Source organism: Macaca mulatta, chromosome 4 (assembly GCF_049350105.2).
Source record: "Macaca mulatta isolate MMU2019108-1 chromosome 4, T2T-MMU8v2.0, whole genome shotgun sequence".
NCBI classification, from domain to species: domain Eukaryota; kingdom Metazoa; phylum Chordata; class Mammalia; order Primates; family Cercopithecidae; genus Macaca; species Macaca mulatta.
The window spans coordinates 130,246,645-130,265,045 of record NC_133409.1 but is presented as its reverse complement, the minus strand read 5'-3'; the positions used below and the strand labels follow the sequence as shown (position 1 = coordinate 130,265,045).

The 18,401-nt window shown below is 41.6% G+C and overlaps 1 protein-coding gene across 2 annotated transcripts in view; it reads right to left on the bottom strand.

Moving 5' to 3' along the window:
- Positions 1-18,401, bottom strand: part of PKHD1 (PKHD1 ciliary IPT domain containing fibrocystin/polyductin) — a 465,580-nt gene that overhangs the window by 420,570 nt on the left and 26,609 nt on the right. For both annotated transcript variants that reach the window (XM_077999818.1, XM_077999819.1), the window contains exons 16-26: positions 17,150-17,239; positions 16,959-17,049; positions 15,843-15,985; positions 14,330-14,457; positions 13,368-13,543; positions 10,463-10,601; positions 8,788-8,915; positions 6,316-6,500; positions 5,270-5,392; positions 3,925-4,030; positions 3,152-3,427 (exon numbers count right to left, since the gene is read on the bottom strand). In XM_077999818.1, coding sequence (XP_077855944.1) covers positions 3,152-3,427; positions 3,925-4,030; positions 5,270-5,392; positions 6,316-6,500; positions 8,788-8,915; positions 10,463-10,601; positions 13,368-13,543; positions 14,330-14,457; positions 15,843-15,985; positions 16,959-17,049; positions 17,150-17,239 — 1,585 coding nt within the window. The remainder of the gene's footprint in view (positions 1-3,151; positions 3,428-3,924; positions 4,031-5,269; positions 5,393-6,315; positions 6,501-8,787; positions 8,916-10,462; positions 10,602-13,367; positions 13,544-14,329; positions 14,458-15,842; positions 15,986-16,958; positions 17,050-17,149; positions 17,240-18,401) is intronic.

The window sequence follows — 18,401 nt, the reverse complement described above, 5'->3', positions numbered from 1 at the left end:
CTTTAAGAAGTTAAACATGGAGTTACCATATGACCCAGCAATTCCATTTTTAGGTGTATACCCAAAAGAACTGAAAGCATATATTCATGCAAATCCTTGTACACAAATATTCATAGCAGCCTTAGTCATAAGAACCAAAAAGTGGAAACAATCCAAAGGTACATGATGAGATGAATGGAAAACAAAATATGGTATACCCATACCATGTAATATTATTTAGTCGTAAAATTGAATAAAGTACTGTTATATGTTACAACATACATGAACCTTAAAAATATCATGCCAAGTAGAGAAGCCAGATGTAAAAGGTTACATGTTGCATTACTTTATTTATATTAAATGTCTATACAAATTCACTTAGACAGAAAATAGATCTGTGGTTACCAGGGATAGGGAAAAGGGAGGAACAGTGAGTGACTACTAATGTATACAGGTTCCTTCCCAAGATGTTGAAAATGTTGTTGAATCAGGTGGTGATGAGGTATACAACTTTGTGAATATACTGAAGACTGCTGAGTTTACACTTTTTAAAAATGATATGGGAATTATATCTCAATTTTTTAAGTTAAAAAAGAGATCCTCAGGGTAAAGAAAAGAATAAAATATCTCTACCTATTTCTAAGGTACACTACCCTAGGCCAAGCCAACATTATCTCTCCCCTGGATGTCTGTCATACCCTCCTAACTGGTCTTGCTGGTTCCATCTTTGCCTCCCTACCATGAGTTCTCACACAGCAGCCTAAGTCAGATCATGTCACTTCACTTGAAATCCTCCAATGGCCACCATCTCACTCAGAATAAAAGCTGAGTAAGCTGAGGGCCATTCAAATTCCCCAAGGTCATATAACCTGCTTTGGGTCATCTTCCACTACTCTCCCCTCACTCAATCTACTCCAGCCATGGCAACCTCCATGGCATTCTGGAACAAGCCAAGCCCACTTTGACCCCAGACTTTTTGTTCCTTGATGTTCCTTCTGACTTGAACTGTCTTTCCCAAGATTTCCCCAGAATTCATTCCTTCATTTCTCCCATATCTCCCTTCTCTAAGGCCACTCATGTCATTCCTCCAGTGCCAATAACCATCCCATCACAACCATCCATTCCATCCCTCTTCATCCCCTTCCCTTCTTGATTTTTATCCTACACACTTACCATCACTGCCCCAAGAACAGAGCCTTTGTTTTTATTTACTGTACCCCCAGCATTAATAATGCCTGGTAATAAAAGCTAAATGCATTGTCATTATGATTATTGTTGATGGTAACAATTAAAGGTTGAAGAGGTGATGATATCTTGCCATTCTCATTTGAAAGTTTAGACTACGGCCACACAAGGGTCCGTACCTTAAAAGAAGACAATGCTATCTCAGCACAAAAATGAATGAAGAAAGTATGTAAAGCAAAGCCAAGATTTTCTTCAAAAAAATTCTTTCCAGGGTTTTGCTTCTGTAAACGGGTAGGTGATGATTTATCGCATTATTGTATCCATTCATTACATATGCAAATATTCTGTAAATTTCTTGCTGGTAAGCCCCAGCCTGGTTCTCTTTAAATCCCCTAGAGCATCACTTCTCAAACTGTACTCTTCATAGAGATTGCCTGAGGACATGGTAAAACACAGATGGATTCAGAAGGTCTGGCATGGAGCCTGAGACTCTGCATCTCTAACAAGTTCATGGGTATTACAGATACTGCTTGCCCAGGACCACACTTTAAGGACCAAGGTCTTCAGCACCTCACACAGGGCTCTACGAGATGGCCCAATCAGTGTTGAGTGAGTGAGTAGTGATTAACTCATAGGTGGCAGGGCAAAGGAAGAGTTAATAGAAAAAGTTTAAATCCAATAATAAGGAAAGCAGCCGCTACAGCCTCTCTCTCTCCCCCTCTCCCTTTCCCCATAGTCTTAATAAAAGATAATTTGTACCCGCTTGGCATATCCCTGCTCAGAGTTTTCCATCTTTTGCTAAAATAATGTACAATCCTCCTAGAAATTCCTTCAAAAAACAGCATGTTCTGATAGGGTAACCAACGCATTCCAATTTTCCTGGGACCAAGTTTTAGCACTAAGAGTTCTGCATCCTTGTTTTAAAACTGAGTCTTGTGTCCTGGAAACCCCCTCAGTCCCAAGAAAACTGGGAAAGTTAGCCACCCTACCTGTGTAAAACACTTTGTCTAGAGGAAACAAAGATGACCGAGTCACCTGTTTGCCTTAAGGTGGAGGGAGCTAAAGAAGGTATGTGTGGGCTGAACAGCAAAGGTAACTCTGAAAGAAGATCAAAGCCCCTTATAAATCTATAGAGAAAACTACACTACGCCCTACACTCAAACCAATAATTATTGGGTTAATACAGAATATGATCTTTCACTCTGAGCTCCATATATCATCTGACTTTCCTTAAATCATGGAGAAATAAGTGCAAGTTATGCTTGCTCTGTTTTATGTGCAGAAACAAGGTGGGGTGGGCCTCATAATTCACTCTTCTAGGCAAAATAGGGTCAGAAAAAAAAATCTGTTCTTTTGAACAATGAGTTTGTGGCCAAACCACATTGCTTTTAAATATGTTCTAAGCTGCAGTCCTCTGGACTCCAGAATAAACCATGACAAAAATCCAAAGCATTAAGGAAAAGGGTTTTATGCTCTAATGTTTATTCGTTAACAAACATAAGCCTCAGTATTCCTGAGATTCTTGCAATCTGACTGGGTTGTTTTTAACTGGCTGTGTCCCTCAGAAAGCAGAAAGTCATGGAGAAATATTTGAGTTTCCATAGAACTAACCCAATTCACAAGGTTATGTTGACAAGACCCACCACCCTCTGTATTGCCCACTACTCAAATGGCAATCGGTTTTGCATGCTAGCCAAGTATCCCAGTGCGCATCAGTCCACAAACTTACGAAATATCAAACATGTATGAAAGTTATGTAGGACCCAATTACGCCTGACACCACCAGCCAAACTATAATCCTTTATGTGGCAAGTGAGTTCATTTAAGGGCTCAAATGTTTGTTGCTCATTTAGATACTTATGTCAGTAAACAAAAGACAGTGAATCACAGTGAATATGGAATTCATTACGCAGCAGGACTAGATTCCTACCAGCAAGAACACTAGCTTCAGAGAGTCAGACACACCGTGAGACCCTCCCCAGATTACCAATATCCGCAGCTGTGGAAGGCTCCACCGTATCCAGTCTAGGTTCCACATTTAGGAAGAGGTCTTCTCCAGTGGCACTGATGGCAAGACCAGAGGGCCTCACCAACATCAAGATCCGATGCACTCCAACAGGCAGCAAATCTGTCTGACAGACTACATTGGTCTGGTTTGAGAAAATAACTTTGCAATTCATTTTATTCACTGTAACCTGCAAGAACTGGGAGTCACCAGAGAAACCAGTTCCAGTAATATAAATCATTAGGTTGACGTCGCCATCTTAAAGGAGGAAAGAAATTTTAAAAAAACAAACAAACAAAATAATCTCTCAGTGATATTACTTCATTTAAGAGGCCTCACTATCATCAAATGCTCATTCTCTCCCCCAATCCCCTCCCAAAATTCAAGGGGCTGAATGCTGACTTAAATATTGGCCACCTGTATTTATTATTGTAGTACACAGCCCCGATCTTAAATTTTCTCCAGCTAGTGAGAAGAGATCACTGATCAATTTTTTTAAAAGAACATAGTATTTCAAAATAAAGGACAAAGACAATAAAACATTTTTAGTCATCAAAAGTCTACTTCTCCCCATTTCAAATCATGACCATTTACCTTAGATAGACCAAAACATAACACTTTCTGCTGCATCAGTCAACCTCTGCCTAATGAACTAATGTATCTTCTACCCACCCATCACCAGCTACATGGCCTCTAACAAAATCACTGCAAGTCTCAGGTTTATACCCATCTCAGAGCCAAGTCACAAATCATACCAACAGAGTACCACACAGAATGGACACAGGGAGTTGACCCTTGGAGGTACTGGAAAGAGCAGGAACCTGGGCAATGAGCTGGTACGTCATTCACTCGCACAACCACCTGAAAAAAGGCAAAATTTCTTTTCAATTTTATGCATTTCATATCTGCTAGGGTATTCATAAAGTATCTGTGAAGCGCTCCCAAGCTGAAATGTGTTCATGATTCGCTTATTCTTATTCTTTTTTTTTTCTATTTTCCCAGTAATTAATCTTAAATTGCAATGAATGGTTCAAAACACATGAAGCTTTCTTAAAATGATGGTGGACATGCTGAAACCCATTTCTGTAATTAAATGTGCGAAATATTGAGTAAATTTTCTCTCTGTCATGTAGAAGTAAATTTCACATGCTTAAACTGCATAAGGATTTCTCATCACTCTGTATTTCCAACCAGGTACCTACTTTATGTGACAAGCCCTTTATTTGCTACTAAAGACCAACAAATTCAGTGTGTTCCTTCCACCATCACTATGTGAATATATAACTAAAGACTAGAGTGTATTTGGATACTTTAGTTGGGGTCTCTTTTGTCACAGAATGGTAGATTCCCAAAGAGAGACTATATATATTTCCCTTTCACTGGAACTAATGTTAATCTAATAGAACTCAAAAACTACTTGGAAATGAGAAAGGTAAAAAATATATGACTCCGCTGATTCTCTATGTATAAAAAATGCATTAATAGCATACAGATTATATTTATGACAGTGTTTCTTTATTAAGGGAAGAGGTATCGGCATGGCATGGACAATAAAGAACACTTCAATTTTATCTATTCTGTTTCATTTTTTCCATAAAGACAAAAATTATAAATATATCAAAATGTTGACAATGTCAATTTTCAGTTTGGGTACCCAGGTGTTGATATTATTCTTTATTGCTTTTGTATTTTAAAACTTTATCAAATGGAAAGCAGATGACCTATAACAGAAATATGGGAAGATAGGAAAAAAATAAAAGGACATTTTAAAGACAAAAAGAATGACCTAGCTCATTTACTTTTTGATACCTCGGATAGAAGCATAAATCATATTTAGCTATAGAGATTCTCAAATTTTTGCACCATAACAGTAGTATCAACAATTATAATAGAATATTGTGGTTATAAGGCATTTATATTTTCAGGGAAATGTACATACCCTGCGGGGGTACAAAAAGGACAGCCATAAGTACCCCTGTTTTACACAGTGGCAAAATGACCCTTAGGAGCTAAATCAATGGGTCCATGATACAAATCAGTGAGGAGCTGAGTTAGACTTGAAACTGGAGCTTGCACTTAGGATGGCCCATTCACTCTCACCTGACTATGCTGGTTGGCAGTAGCCAACATGTCTCCAAATATGGGTCCAAGAAAAACTCCACCATCATATACCACACGCATGGCTGCAGCAGGATTCACTCCAGTAAGGTTTTCATCAGAGACCTGAGATGGTTACATTTCTGGTAAATTCTGTCATGGAACCAAAATCTAATCTTGTCTAATCAAATAATAAAGGGTCTTTTCACATTGTGTTTCAGATAATCAGATAGCTAGAAAGTGAAAGTAGAGTGACAGAATTGAAATATAGAAACATAACAGTAAATAATGGCTAAGGAAAGCCCCAGTAGATTAGAGAAATATTCATTTGCAAGTCGATTGCCAAAAGAGGTACAATAAACCATCTTCTAAGTCTTGAGATACCTTGCTTCTCCATGTTTTTCCATTGTATATGTTTGCAATCCAAATTATTAAAATAAAGTGGAAAGAAACAGTGCCATGAGATAAAAGCAAGGTCTCCCATTCTTCCTCTATCTCCTTTCTAGAATTTCGATTGAAAATCAGATAACCCACACCACCATACAACTAGGAAAAAATTTTCATCTTGGGCTTCTTTTTATAATAACCAAATGCTAGATGATCATTAGATTATTTTTTAAAACCCTAAATATGCAAGAGCATCTGGTTTTGTCATTACACAAAGACAGCAAATTCTTTTCTAAACTTCCTTCTGCTATGCCATCTGCTTCCACGATCATCTAAGTCAATCACATCTGCTTAAATTATCCAATAACAGATGTAGAATTATTGCATGGTGGACACTGACCAACAACTTCACTACCTACAGTGAGTTAGGAAGGGAGACGTTGGGTTTAAATTGCTTTTTCAGGGATATGAGATACAAAATATGTGTTGAAAACTTCCAGAAAGAAAGATCATAGAATCCCTTTACTCGAATATTCCAACAAAATTAATAATTCATGACTGTTTCCATTTGTGTAATTCTTTTTTTTTTTTTTTTTTTTTTTTTTTTGCAGAATTTCTCCAGGGCAGCAAATCCATACCACTAAAAGGGATACTATACATACCCTGATAAAATTGGGCAAATCCCCAATCTGAGTGGACCAGGACAAGGTCCACACGCGTTCGTAGCAAGTATATAGATCCTCCTTCACAGAGAAGTCACTGGCATTAAGGTATCTGGATGTGAAGTCATCAGCATTATTCTGTAAGAGCTGGTGAAGGTGATGAGCAGAAATTTGTACAGGGACTTCTGTGAGAGAAGGTTTTGATGCAGAAAACACAGACACTAATTAATCCACCTTACTGGGTTTCATCATCAAGGATAACACAACACATACCAGGATGCTTATCAAATTTTCAGGAGACCCTTCTGTCAAAATGGAACTTCAGTAGAATCCCCAGCCCTAATTAAACCATTTTTTCCTAAGATAAAGACAAGTAGATACCCACTTTTTATATTACACTATCTTTCATTCATACCACATCACACAGCAATCAGAGAGCACAGCCATGTCAGATAAAATCATCTCAACTGTCAACTCGAAATGTAAACTCCACACACCCTTGAATGCCTGAATGTCTAATTAAATATTAGATCTTCCCTGGAAAAATTTAGCTGGCCCTGTGAATAGAGAAAAGTTGGCCACTTTTCACAGGGAGTGAGGGAGGCATACAGCAGCTGACACCCATAAAAACTTGGCCAGCCCAGCTGAGGAATGTTGGCATTTAACTTCAGTTTCTCTATTAGAATTTTCTTTAAGCCCAACCACCTGCTTCCCCATTCCATGTGCCCACAGAGGAATAACAGGTCTCTGTGTTTGAACCCTGCTTTGTGCTCTACCAGAAGTTCCCATTTCATTAGCTGCTCCCAGCAGCCCTGTGAGGTGAATCATTGGGTACCCTAATGCCTACTTTAGGGATGAAGAAAATGAAACCCAACCATAGCTTGCCAGTGCAGTAAGACAGGTTTACATGAAAACCCAGGTTGCCTTCTACCTACTCAATAGCATTTCTCTTGAATTCCACACCACTCTGAAGGGTTAATAAAATATCACTGCGTTTCTAAATTGCTAACGAAATTCTTATCCTTTTACAAAACATGTTTCTACATTCATACAGAGTTTCAGATCCATCACCATTCAAGAGGCCAGGCCAAGGCTGACTTCCCCAGTTGTTTTGCAGGTAGTGATCTGAGGATCATCAGTGATATAAATCAGTAGCAGGAAGTCTCTACGGATGAGCTGTCATCCATGAGAAGTAAAATCAAATATAAATAGCACAGTAATGGGCCTCACAGAGGCAGGACATGGTTGATGTTTATTCCCCCATTTACCAGAATCAACACCTAGGGATCTTCGACTTCTCCTGAGTCACCCTATTATAATAAAAACACCACTCTGTTCCTCCCACCCAAGAGGTCCTGCGCAGGCCTAGGAACTTTCTGCTTGGGAGGGCAGAAGACTTTGGGACCATGTTCCAACTTTTATACAGCCCCTCTCAAGTTCTACTGAGCCTTGCTCCTGATTCCCCACGTTTCTACCAAATAAGTAATGTATCATTATCACTTCTAATCCTTGCTCTTTGTGCATTGTATGTATTCTTGAAGATTTACAAACACTCTATTTGCATCTGAAAGTTCTTTCTACATTTGTTGGGACCACTAAAATCCTCCATAGTATATGGTGTCACCATTAAGTTTAACTCTGATGGACCATGGCTATCATGTATCTTGGTCTATAAAACTCTAGAAAGAAGAGGACTGACCCAGGAATCAAATACGTGGGTTCACAACTGGACCCTGTCATCAGCTATTTGTATGACCTTTTGACAAGCCTCAGGGTAGTTGGCTGAATGGTGAACCCCCGAAAAGATGGCCTAATGGCCTAATCCCCGGAAAATATCAACGTTAACTTATAAAGCAAAATAATAAACTGCATATGGCAAAAGATGTAGCTAAGGGTCTTGAGAGGAAAAATCTGTCCTAGATTATCCCCGGTGGACCCTGAATACAATTATGTAATAGGTACCCTTTTAAGAGAGAGGCAAAGAAAATTTTGAGATAGAAGAGGAAGAAGCAACGTGACCACAGAGGCGGCGGTTGGAGTGATATGGCCACAGCCAAGACATGCTAGCCACCACCAGAAGCCAGAAGAGGCAGGAGCAAATACTTCACAGGAGTGTGGCCCTGCCGACAACTTGATTTTGGACTTCTGGCCCCAGAACTGGGAGAGAACCATTTTTTGCCGTTTGAAGCCACCCAGTTTGTGGTAACTCCTTACAACAGTCCCAGGAAGCTGATCCACTCAGTTTCCACATCTACACATCTTCCACATCTACAAAATGTAAAGGTTGGGGTAGCATTAACAGTAAGCCCCTTTCCAAATCTTTCATTTTAAGAATTGTCACTTTCAGACACTGGAAAATAAACAAAATAGCTTTAATACTATCACCTGACAACCTCCCAGGATGTTGCTCCCTTGGGAATGTAAGTGAGATTATGTGAGTGAGAAGTGTTGCACCCCCAGTCGCCCCTTTACCAGAAATCACTGTATTAGGAAGCTGGATGCGAAAGTGTCCTCCTAGAGGTGGACTTGTCCGCTGTTGTCTCTGTGTGGTCGCCAGGACCAGTCCAGATCCCTCTTCTGTTCCTTCAGTGGGCACAGAGCTGTGGCACGTCAGAAACAAAGCATTAACGTCTGGGTTGGGGTGTGCACCTAGGAGGACCTCGTCTGAAGGGTGTCCTGTCTTGCTTAGGCTGCAGCCTTCCACAAAGAGCTAAGGGACCTGAAGAAACTCAGAAAGGGAGTTTTCAGGACCACACGATGTGAGAATCATTTCAGAGTAACTTAATTCACCTCTATCATTTCAGAGTGAAAAATGTTGGCATTTAGAGCCTACCGATATGGTGGGCTTCCTCTCTGCCACTGAAGATGTCTCAACCCTTCATTTTCAGTTGATGGTTTTATTGCTTTTTCCTGCCCAGAGGACCAGGGAACAAACATTTAGTTAAGGAAAGTAAAGCACGGGTTCAAACTTTCTGCACCTGCCTTTAATACGCCATTGCAACATGCTGTAGGTACGAGAACTCATTTTGGAACATAGTAGAAAAGATGAGAGAAAAAAACCTATACAGTTATGCATCACTTGACAGTGAGGATACATTTTAAGAAATGCATCCTTAAGCAGTCTCATCATTGTGCAACCATCATACAGTTTACTTACACAAACCTAGATGGTACAGCCTACCACACACCTAGGCTATATGGTATAGCCTGTTGCTTCTAGGCTACAAGCCTGCCGCTGTACTGAATACTGTAGGCAATTGTAACACAATGGTATGTATTTGTGTATCAAAACATATCTAAACATAGAAAAGGTACAGTAAAAATATGGTAGTATAATCTTATAGGACCACCATCATATATTTGGTCCATCACTGACAGATACATTGTTATGTGGTACATGACTGTATATGTAGATATATATGTATATACACATATATACAGTGTGAATATATATATACACCTATAAATATACTTATACATATACGTACATCAAAGGCAGAGCACTCAATTCTTCCCATTCTACTGAGGTGTAGGTGAAAATTTAAAAGAACAAATTAGATTATACATGTGTTCCAGAAGCTTACAAGTAGCCTGATCCTTAGTTACTGCTTTGTAAACTGTGGCTAGAAATCGTTATTACAAAGCAATGCTTATGGGGCTCTTGTGCCATCTGGTGGTGAGTTCTTAGAAATAGCTATTTTTCTTCTCCAGATATTTCACTTCAAAGAATTTCAACAAGATTAATACATGAGGAATGCAATGAAGGGAACAATAACAACAACAAAAAAAGGCAGTGGTGATGTGAACCTCTGAACAGCACAAAATGCCACTATTTTTAAACTAACTGACTCGGAATTAGTTCTCAAAGCGTAGTCCCCAGACCAGCAGAATCAGCATCACCAAGGAACTTATTAAAAATGCAAATTCTCAGGTTTTTCCCCAAACCTACTGAATTAGAAATTCTGACAGTAGGCCCAGTAATTTTAACAATACTTCCAGGTGAATCTGGTGCTGCATTCTCAAGATTGAGAACATTGCTTTCAGCCACAAGACAGGTGGCTTTTCCTGATAAAAATCTCACCTGTGTCCGCCAAGGCAAACAAGCATTCTTAGGAGAAGGGGCAGGTGTGAAAAAGGCACTCCTTACCGTGCAGTGATGAGCGGGAGCTCCGTGCCACACCCCGCCAGCCAAGAGGTGACACTGTAGACTGGAGGGGATCCCACCACAGATACTGATTCCACCAGATTCCCCCCTGGGCGAGCCGTTCCAGAATCAGCTTGAGAAACTAGAGACCAGTGATCCAATTACTATCAAGTTACTCAGGATAGGAGACTTGCTGTGTGGAAAATCCCAGTTGGAGATGTGGGTTACTCAGATCTCAGCACACACCAAAAGCACAGATTCCTACTTATCTGCTACCATAAAGAACACATGGAGATGAGGCAGGAGGATAGGCCATTCCATTTAGTACAAAAAGGAAAATGCGAGGTCCTGATTTAAGGAGATGAAGATTGATTCCATAGAAAAGTTCAATAACCCTCCAGCCAGCAAAATGTCACTCCCTATGCTCTTGGAGGCACTCCTACACAGTTAATTTATTGCAGTGTAGCCTGCCACCCTTTCCTCCTTTCCTTCCCATAGCCCCTGGCATCTCTAGGGATGTTCAGGTGATTCTCTTAGGAGCACTACACTCAGAGGCACATACAGGAGCATTTGGGTGTTTATCCACAGTGTGGAGCCAGCACATGTACAGAAAGAGTGCAAGCTTTAAGAGAGACCACTGGTCAAACCCTGATTTTTTCACTTCTACTGGATTCCCACTCAGCTAATCCACACACACTCCATTAGACTCAGTTTTCTTACGTGTGAAGTAGGGATTATGACATGCATGATTGATAGTAATCTACCTGACAAGGGGAGTTTAGTGAGATTTAAGATTTAAAATGATCAGCACAATATCAATATCCTTTTAGCCTCCTCCCCAAGATTGGTTACAATGGAGACTTTAAAGAGTTTAAGGGCAACATCTTTGTATAATTCATCTTCTCATGCTTGATGCTTAGCATATGCTAGGCATAGAGTAGGTGGTCAATAAATGATTATTTGTTCAGCTGGGTAAAATCACTGAAGGTTCAGTTCCAGGTTGGGTGATCACTACATTCCGATCTCCTCCACAGCCTCGCTGCGGGAATTGGGGCAAAATACTCAACTCCTTTTAGCCTTGGTTTCCCCATCCATAGGTGGGGATAACAGGACCAACTCATGGGCTTCTGAGAACTAAATGAGAAATAAATGGAAGCTACCACTGTCCAGTGCTAGTGGGAGATAAAACGAAGTCTCATACAGGACATTAGGCAGGGGAATACCATCAAGTATAAAATTGAGATCACATAAATGATATACAATTAACTATGAATTTTAGCCCAATTGTGTAGTTTCTGTTGCCATTAAATAATTCTGAAAACAGCCACTGCCAGCAGGGTTAATGTGACAAAGTGGGAGGCAGACCGTTTCATGCATGCCACCACCATCTTCCCTCTTGTCTCTGCCCTCTCCCTTCCTGCTCCCACCTCACCACACCCCTGGATGATTCCAGATACACAGAGAATTTGGTGGCAAAGAGGTGAGGGCAGTAAGAAAAGGTTCTGAATCCTTGGCTTCAAGTGTTTGGAGAGGCAGAATGGCATTAAAGGAAGAGAAAAGAAAAACGGAACAGCACCTATTATCCAGTCCTGAGTTTTCCAACCAGTGGGCTCCAGTGTATGAAATATTGATTCCCTCAGCCTTCTGGAAATTGAGGCAGCACTTGGGGTCACCAAAAGACCCCCCAGCCAGTTGTCCTGAGCACCAAAAAATTCAGGTAGTCACCTAGCACGTCGCTTGAGTAGTGTCATTTTCTAAGTGTGCCAGAGCACAAACAGGTTTGGAACAATAAGCAATGACCCAGATGTCCCCAAAACACTTAAACTATGGAAACAGAGGAGAGATGGGATTTCGATGAGAGTCGAAGACGATGTAATTTCAAGGCTGATAAAGAGTCCTCTTGCCACCCATCCCCAAGTTTCCCTGCCTTCAGTACTGCAATGTTTAGGCAAAGGACTGAAAAGTTGTACATTTTCTAAATCAAAATGTAAATGAAGGTATCATCTTTTTCTTCTTGGAGAGGGAAAGAAACTATAAGAAGTAGGCTCGCTGAGCCCCAAAGCCACAAGGAATTTGACAGAGAAGGAAACATGAGCAAAAGTTGGAAGCCCGAAGACACTGAGGGCAAACTGCACGATTCTGCCTTGGCTGTGGGTGCATATCACAAACGGCCACCTCAGCAGGGCCCTGGACTAGCGGGCAAGAGCTAGGTGAGACCACTGTGCCCAAGAGTGGTCAAGGGAAACTTCGGGAAGGAAAAGCCAGGCCTGATCGCTAAATAATGAGTGGGAAGAGTCTGGAGAGACAGAAAGGACAAGGGCCTTCTCTCTGAAGAACATGATTACCTTCCAACTCTCACTGCATCTGTCTTGAAGGTTGTAGATCAGACTCTTAGCCCATTTACAGGGACAGACACTGCTGTGTTCCTTCTAGCACCTGGTATGACATATTAACTCATGGAGAGGTGGAGAAATCCTGCTAGCCTAATGATGATAATAATAATAACAATAATTGCTTATATTTATTAGGCACCTTCTATGGACAAGGCCAGTAAGGAGTGCTTTATATTAAACTTTATCTTCACAGTAATCTAATGAAGTAGAGTTCTTATTATACCCATTTTACAGATGAAGAAACCAAGACTTCCCAGCAAGAAAGTGGGAAAACTGGATTAAGAGTACAGACACCAGAAGCAAAAGCAAATAGTGGGAAAAATAGGAAAGAAGAGGGACTAGAGACATAGAACCAAAGGCACACAATCCCAGCCCCATCTGTTTTCTAGAGCCAAGGCAGGCAAAAAGGAGGATCACCTGTTCTCTCCTCATTAAAAAAAAACAGTAACCCCTAGCAGGAAAGTTTGAGGCAGGCATTTGATAGGCTCGTGGAGGAGAGAGAATTTGCTGATTACCTGTTACGTTTGTGTCTGCAATAATAATTTCATCCACATAGAACAGGCCCGTCTCTTGCACCAGAGGGACAAGGTCAATCTGATGAACCAGCACTGGGGAGTTTGCCGGAGGGGGCTGGAGATCCCCGGAGCAACGCACACAAGTCTCCCAGAGGTCAGTGCAACGGAACTGCCAGCTGAAAAACAGCGTGGAGTGGAACTGGGCTCTCAGCGAGCACTTGCAGTCCTCTCCCGTTAGAGCCCTTGTTCCCAAACCTGGGGGGTCTGCAGGCTATGCAGCCAGGAGAGAGACCCCATGAGCCCCTGCACCCAAGCAGTCCCAGGTGCCATGGGTACAAACATCCCACCCAAGATGGGCTCAGCTCAGCCTCGGATATAACACCAGGAGTCACCTTTTAAGTCAATCATTCATCCATGACATGCAATGTCAGCAGCATTTTCAAATTACAGTTTAACTGTGTGTCTTAAGCAAATTATAATGTTAGGCTATAGCCACAGAGAAGATTGAGACTTCTGGACATTACCAGTTTCATTTAGGTTTAAGACCATTTACAAGACCCATGAGAATTATGTGGAAAGCACTGAATCAAGGGATCAAGACGGCTGAATTTTATTCCAGGGTCACTAGCTGAATGAATTTTGATGAATCACAAATTCTTGGGGCCCCAAATTTCCTCCACCTGTCATGTCAAAGAATGTTCTCTAAGATTCCCCCAACTTCGCTGTTCTACGATTCTACTCCTATGAGAAATGTCAGACTCCCTCTAGGGAGTAGTATATTCTTAACAACTAACTGCTCTCGAGTCAAACTTTTTTGTCAAATAAAATATATTCAAATCCCCAAATTAGTATACAAGGCCCAAATATAAGACCATTAGTGCCTCAGGTGGATCACTGTCCCGAAGAGAGCGAATCCTCCCAGCTGACCAAATTCCCACCACGCCTCCCCACCGATTAGCTACCTCTTGGGGCTGGTCCTCGTGAGACTCCAGTCACAGGTGGTGTTCTTTACCATGTTTTGAAAGCCGATTGTGAAGGACACAGTCATCTTCAGGATCTTGTTCATGTGGCCTTTGTACGCAAGACACAGCTATGGACACCAAATAAGTCCTTCAGTACTATTAGTGCAAAAAGCAGTCATTCAAACAATATGTAGTGAGGAGCCCACATCCCTAGAACCCTGCTATAGGCTCTGAGAGAGTCAGTCCAGTTCCCGCCCTTCCAGAGCTTACTAGTGTAGCCAGAGAGACAAATAACTTAAATTGTTATTTACCTACCTAAATAAAACTGGGGAAAACTACAAATAAATACTTTTTCTGAGGCCAAAAAAAAAAACACACACGTCATGCTTAGCACTGTGCTCAGCAGTGAGGATTTTAGAATATCTCACTTAAGAAAACCCCTGTTCTAACCCAGTTACCTGTGCAACCTCAAGCAAGTAACTCAACCTCTCTGAGCCTCAGTTCCTCAGCTCTAACTCCCCAGCATCCTTGGTTTCTAACTCAGTTAGAGACAAAGCTATTGGCACAAGAAGACTTTAGAGCAGGAGTTTTCAACCTGCTATCAATATTTTAGGCGCTATTCTGTGCATTATAGGATGTTCAACAGCTTCCCTGGCCTCCATCCACCAGATGCTGATAGCGCTTCCCCAGTTTGGACCACCAAAACTGTCTCCATGCATTGCCAACTCTTCCCTGGGGGGCAAAATCACCTCCATTGGGCGCCCCTGCAGAAGAGATGAGGCTGAAGAAGGGAGGAGCTCAAGCATGAACCATTTAGCCCCAACTCCCACAGCAGCCGGACTAGGAAAAGACTAGAAACGACTGCCATGAGCTCCACCACTCCAGCAAAACTCATTCCGGTTCCCAAAGTGCAAATCAGCTGCACTTCTTTTACAAGGGTGGTGGAGCTATCGAAGCAAAGGATGTAAGAGGTATTTGAGAAATGCATCAGACAATTCAATCCATCAATAATAACAACAGCTAGAGGAACAATAATTAGCCTTCACTGGGTCCTAACTGTGCAGGCACTTTACTACATTATCTCATTTAATCTATACCACAGTCCTGAGAGATAGACCACATTACTGTCCATTTTACAGATGAGTAAATGAAGGCAAACTGTACTTAAGACAGACATGGAAGGCACATTGGGTGTGAAATCAGGATTTAAAACCAGATTGTCCAATGACACAGTCTGCACTCTTAGAGATCAAAGAAAATATTGTAGCGAATAAAACCTTTCAGGGTCTCACAGCTAATACAAAGGCATTTCCATGTAACAACACACAAGTGGGGACCAGTAGTGTCTGTTCATACCTGAAACAGCAGTCGAGAGACCTAGAACCTCAGCCTGAAACACCTTGGGCAGATCACAGCAATCACTCCTTTGTGCTTCTGAGTTTTCAGTCTCGAATCCACAGAGCAATACCAATCCCTACCCACCTGACCCGGAAGAACAAGGGCTGCTACTCACATGTGTATACTGATCTAGCCGATAGCCCTTCTGGGCAGCCGGGGGAGTTACGACAAGGTGTTGAGGCTGACGGAGGCTGAACCTGCCGCAGAAGGGTTCCGTCCCACTGGTGAGGTCCCCATCAGAGTTGGAAACTTCTAGGCCTGGATGCAGTTCAGATAAAATAGAAAGACAGGCATAGATGTTAAATAAGACAGAGCTTCCCGACATGTGTGCATGAGGACTTTAGAGTATCTCATTTAAGAAAACCCCTGTTCTAACCCAATTACCCATGCAACCTTGAGTAATTCAACCTCTCTGAGCCTCAGTTCCTCAACTCTAACTCCCCAGCATCCTTGGTTTCTAACTCAGTTAGGGGCAAAGTTGTTGGCACAAGAAGACTTTAGAACAGGAGTTTTCAACCTCAGCACTATTACTATTTTAGGGGCTGGATAATTCTTTGTTGTAGGGGCTGTCCTGTTCACCATGATATGGGCCCCTCAGCCCTGGGAGAGCTGGCCACAGCATGAGTGGTCAGCACCCCTGGCTTGAAGGCTCCAGTGATAAGAAACTCATTCTGTGTTCCCTGGAGCCTTGAAAATCCTTTAGCATTTTCTCTGTGTAGCGGGATATGAAAAACTATTGAGAAGCAAAAAGACGAGGAATATCAAGATGGAAGAGGTGTTCAAAAATAACTAGAATTTAGTTCACCTTAGTAGTAGTTTTAAAAACATACCCTCACATTTTAAGAATTTCTTAAGACCACTTTCTTAATTAGTAATTCCTTTAGATGTAATTTGAAGATTAGTATGGTTTTGGCTAGGTTTGCATGTTTCTCACCTATGTCTTTGACCTTTTCCCAGCACGTGGCATGGGGAGTATAGGAGGGTGCTGCACTCTACCTCACAGCCCAGGAGGAATGCCTTTCCTTTCTATTGACACCCACACTGAGCATCACACTCCCAAGCACAGTGCCAGTCCCTCAGCCACTCAGTGTCCAAATCCTGGTTGCATTTTTTTTTTTTTTTTTACTCTGTTATCACCTTGGAGAGGAAATGGGGATTGTTCTCATTTTATAGAAAGAAAAAAGACCGTGATGAAAAAGACAGTCAGAATGTGTGAAGCCAGGGACAGCACCTCCTTCAAATCCAAGCCGGAGAAGGATGTTAGCCCAAAGGGGTTCCAGTTTGCATTTTACTGCAAGTAACTCCTCAATGGTTGTTTGAATCTATTACAAAGGAAAAAATGCCAGAAATTTATATCATGAGCATAAAGACCACCCCCAGTTCTCCCACCCCCATCCCTCATTTTTTAAAGAAGTCTCCCACCAGATGGGCTGTGGCATTTGCAGGGATTGGCTGACTAGAGACATTGTCCCAAGTAAGGAAGAAGTTTCCTCTGCCTGACACATTCAGCACCTAAAAAAGTCAAGAGAGACAAGACTAAATGATGGTGCTAATTAAGCCAGAGAGACAATCTAAGAACGCAGGACATTTCCTCCTCAGCTTGTTATTTCCTTCTTATTATAATTTTAACTTTTTGATGCCCTACCATTCAGAAATCTCTGGAGAACACAGCATCATTGCCTAATGAGAACTTTTGTTAGAATAATATAAGTGTCAGTCTCCCTATTTATCTGTGCCCCTTGATAGACAGTATGAGATGTAACAATTGCCACTGAATGTTGCACTTTCAGCCCCTCTCACCCAAGGGTAGCCCAGCAGGCGGAAGCAGCCCCATGGCATGCACCCTCTCTTGGAGGCTTATGCAGTCTCTGCTTTGTTTCCAACACATTCCGTATAGGGCACATTATACTTTTGCTATGGAGTAAGTTCTATGAAGCTTTTTTTTTTTTTTTTTTAGACGGACTCTCACTCTGTCACCAGGCCAGAATACTTTGGCATGATCTCGGCTCACTGCAGCCTCCGACTCCCTGGTTCAAGCAATTCTCCTGCCTCGGCCTCCCACGTAGCTGCCATTATAGGCACGTGCCACCACGCCCAGCTAAATTTTGTATTTTTAGTAGAGAAGGGGTTTCATCATGTTGGCCAGGACGGTCTCAATCTCCTGACCTTGTGATCAGCCCGCCTTGGCCTCCCAAAGTGCTGGAATTACAGGCATGAGCCACCATACCCGGCCAGCTTTTAATCTCTTAAATCACTTGTTACTTTCTACTTTGTTCTATGGTTATTTGTGTACATGTTTTACTATTAGACTGTAAGCTTTAGAAGGCAGAGTTCATATTGATTTGTCTTTGTATACCAAAAAGTGAACAACAAAAACTATAATACATAAAAACTGTTCAATGAAAATATGGGGCACAGCTGAGAGACCCAAAGGACACGACCTTTTCAAAGAAGACTTTTAGAGGACCTTGTCTCTTTTCTGGGAAATAAGTTTCTAAAAGAAGACTTACTTGGAACTTAAATTCCTAAAACTAACTCAATGAGTAAGATAATCTCAGGAATAAGACATCACATGTTTGTAAACATCTTCACAATGCTGTTAGACAGATATCCTACTTCTTTGACAGGAAGGTTATAACGACCCCTCAGGTCCCCAGGCTCCCAGTCAGTGCTC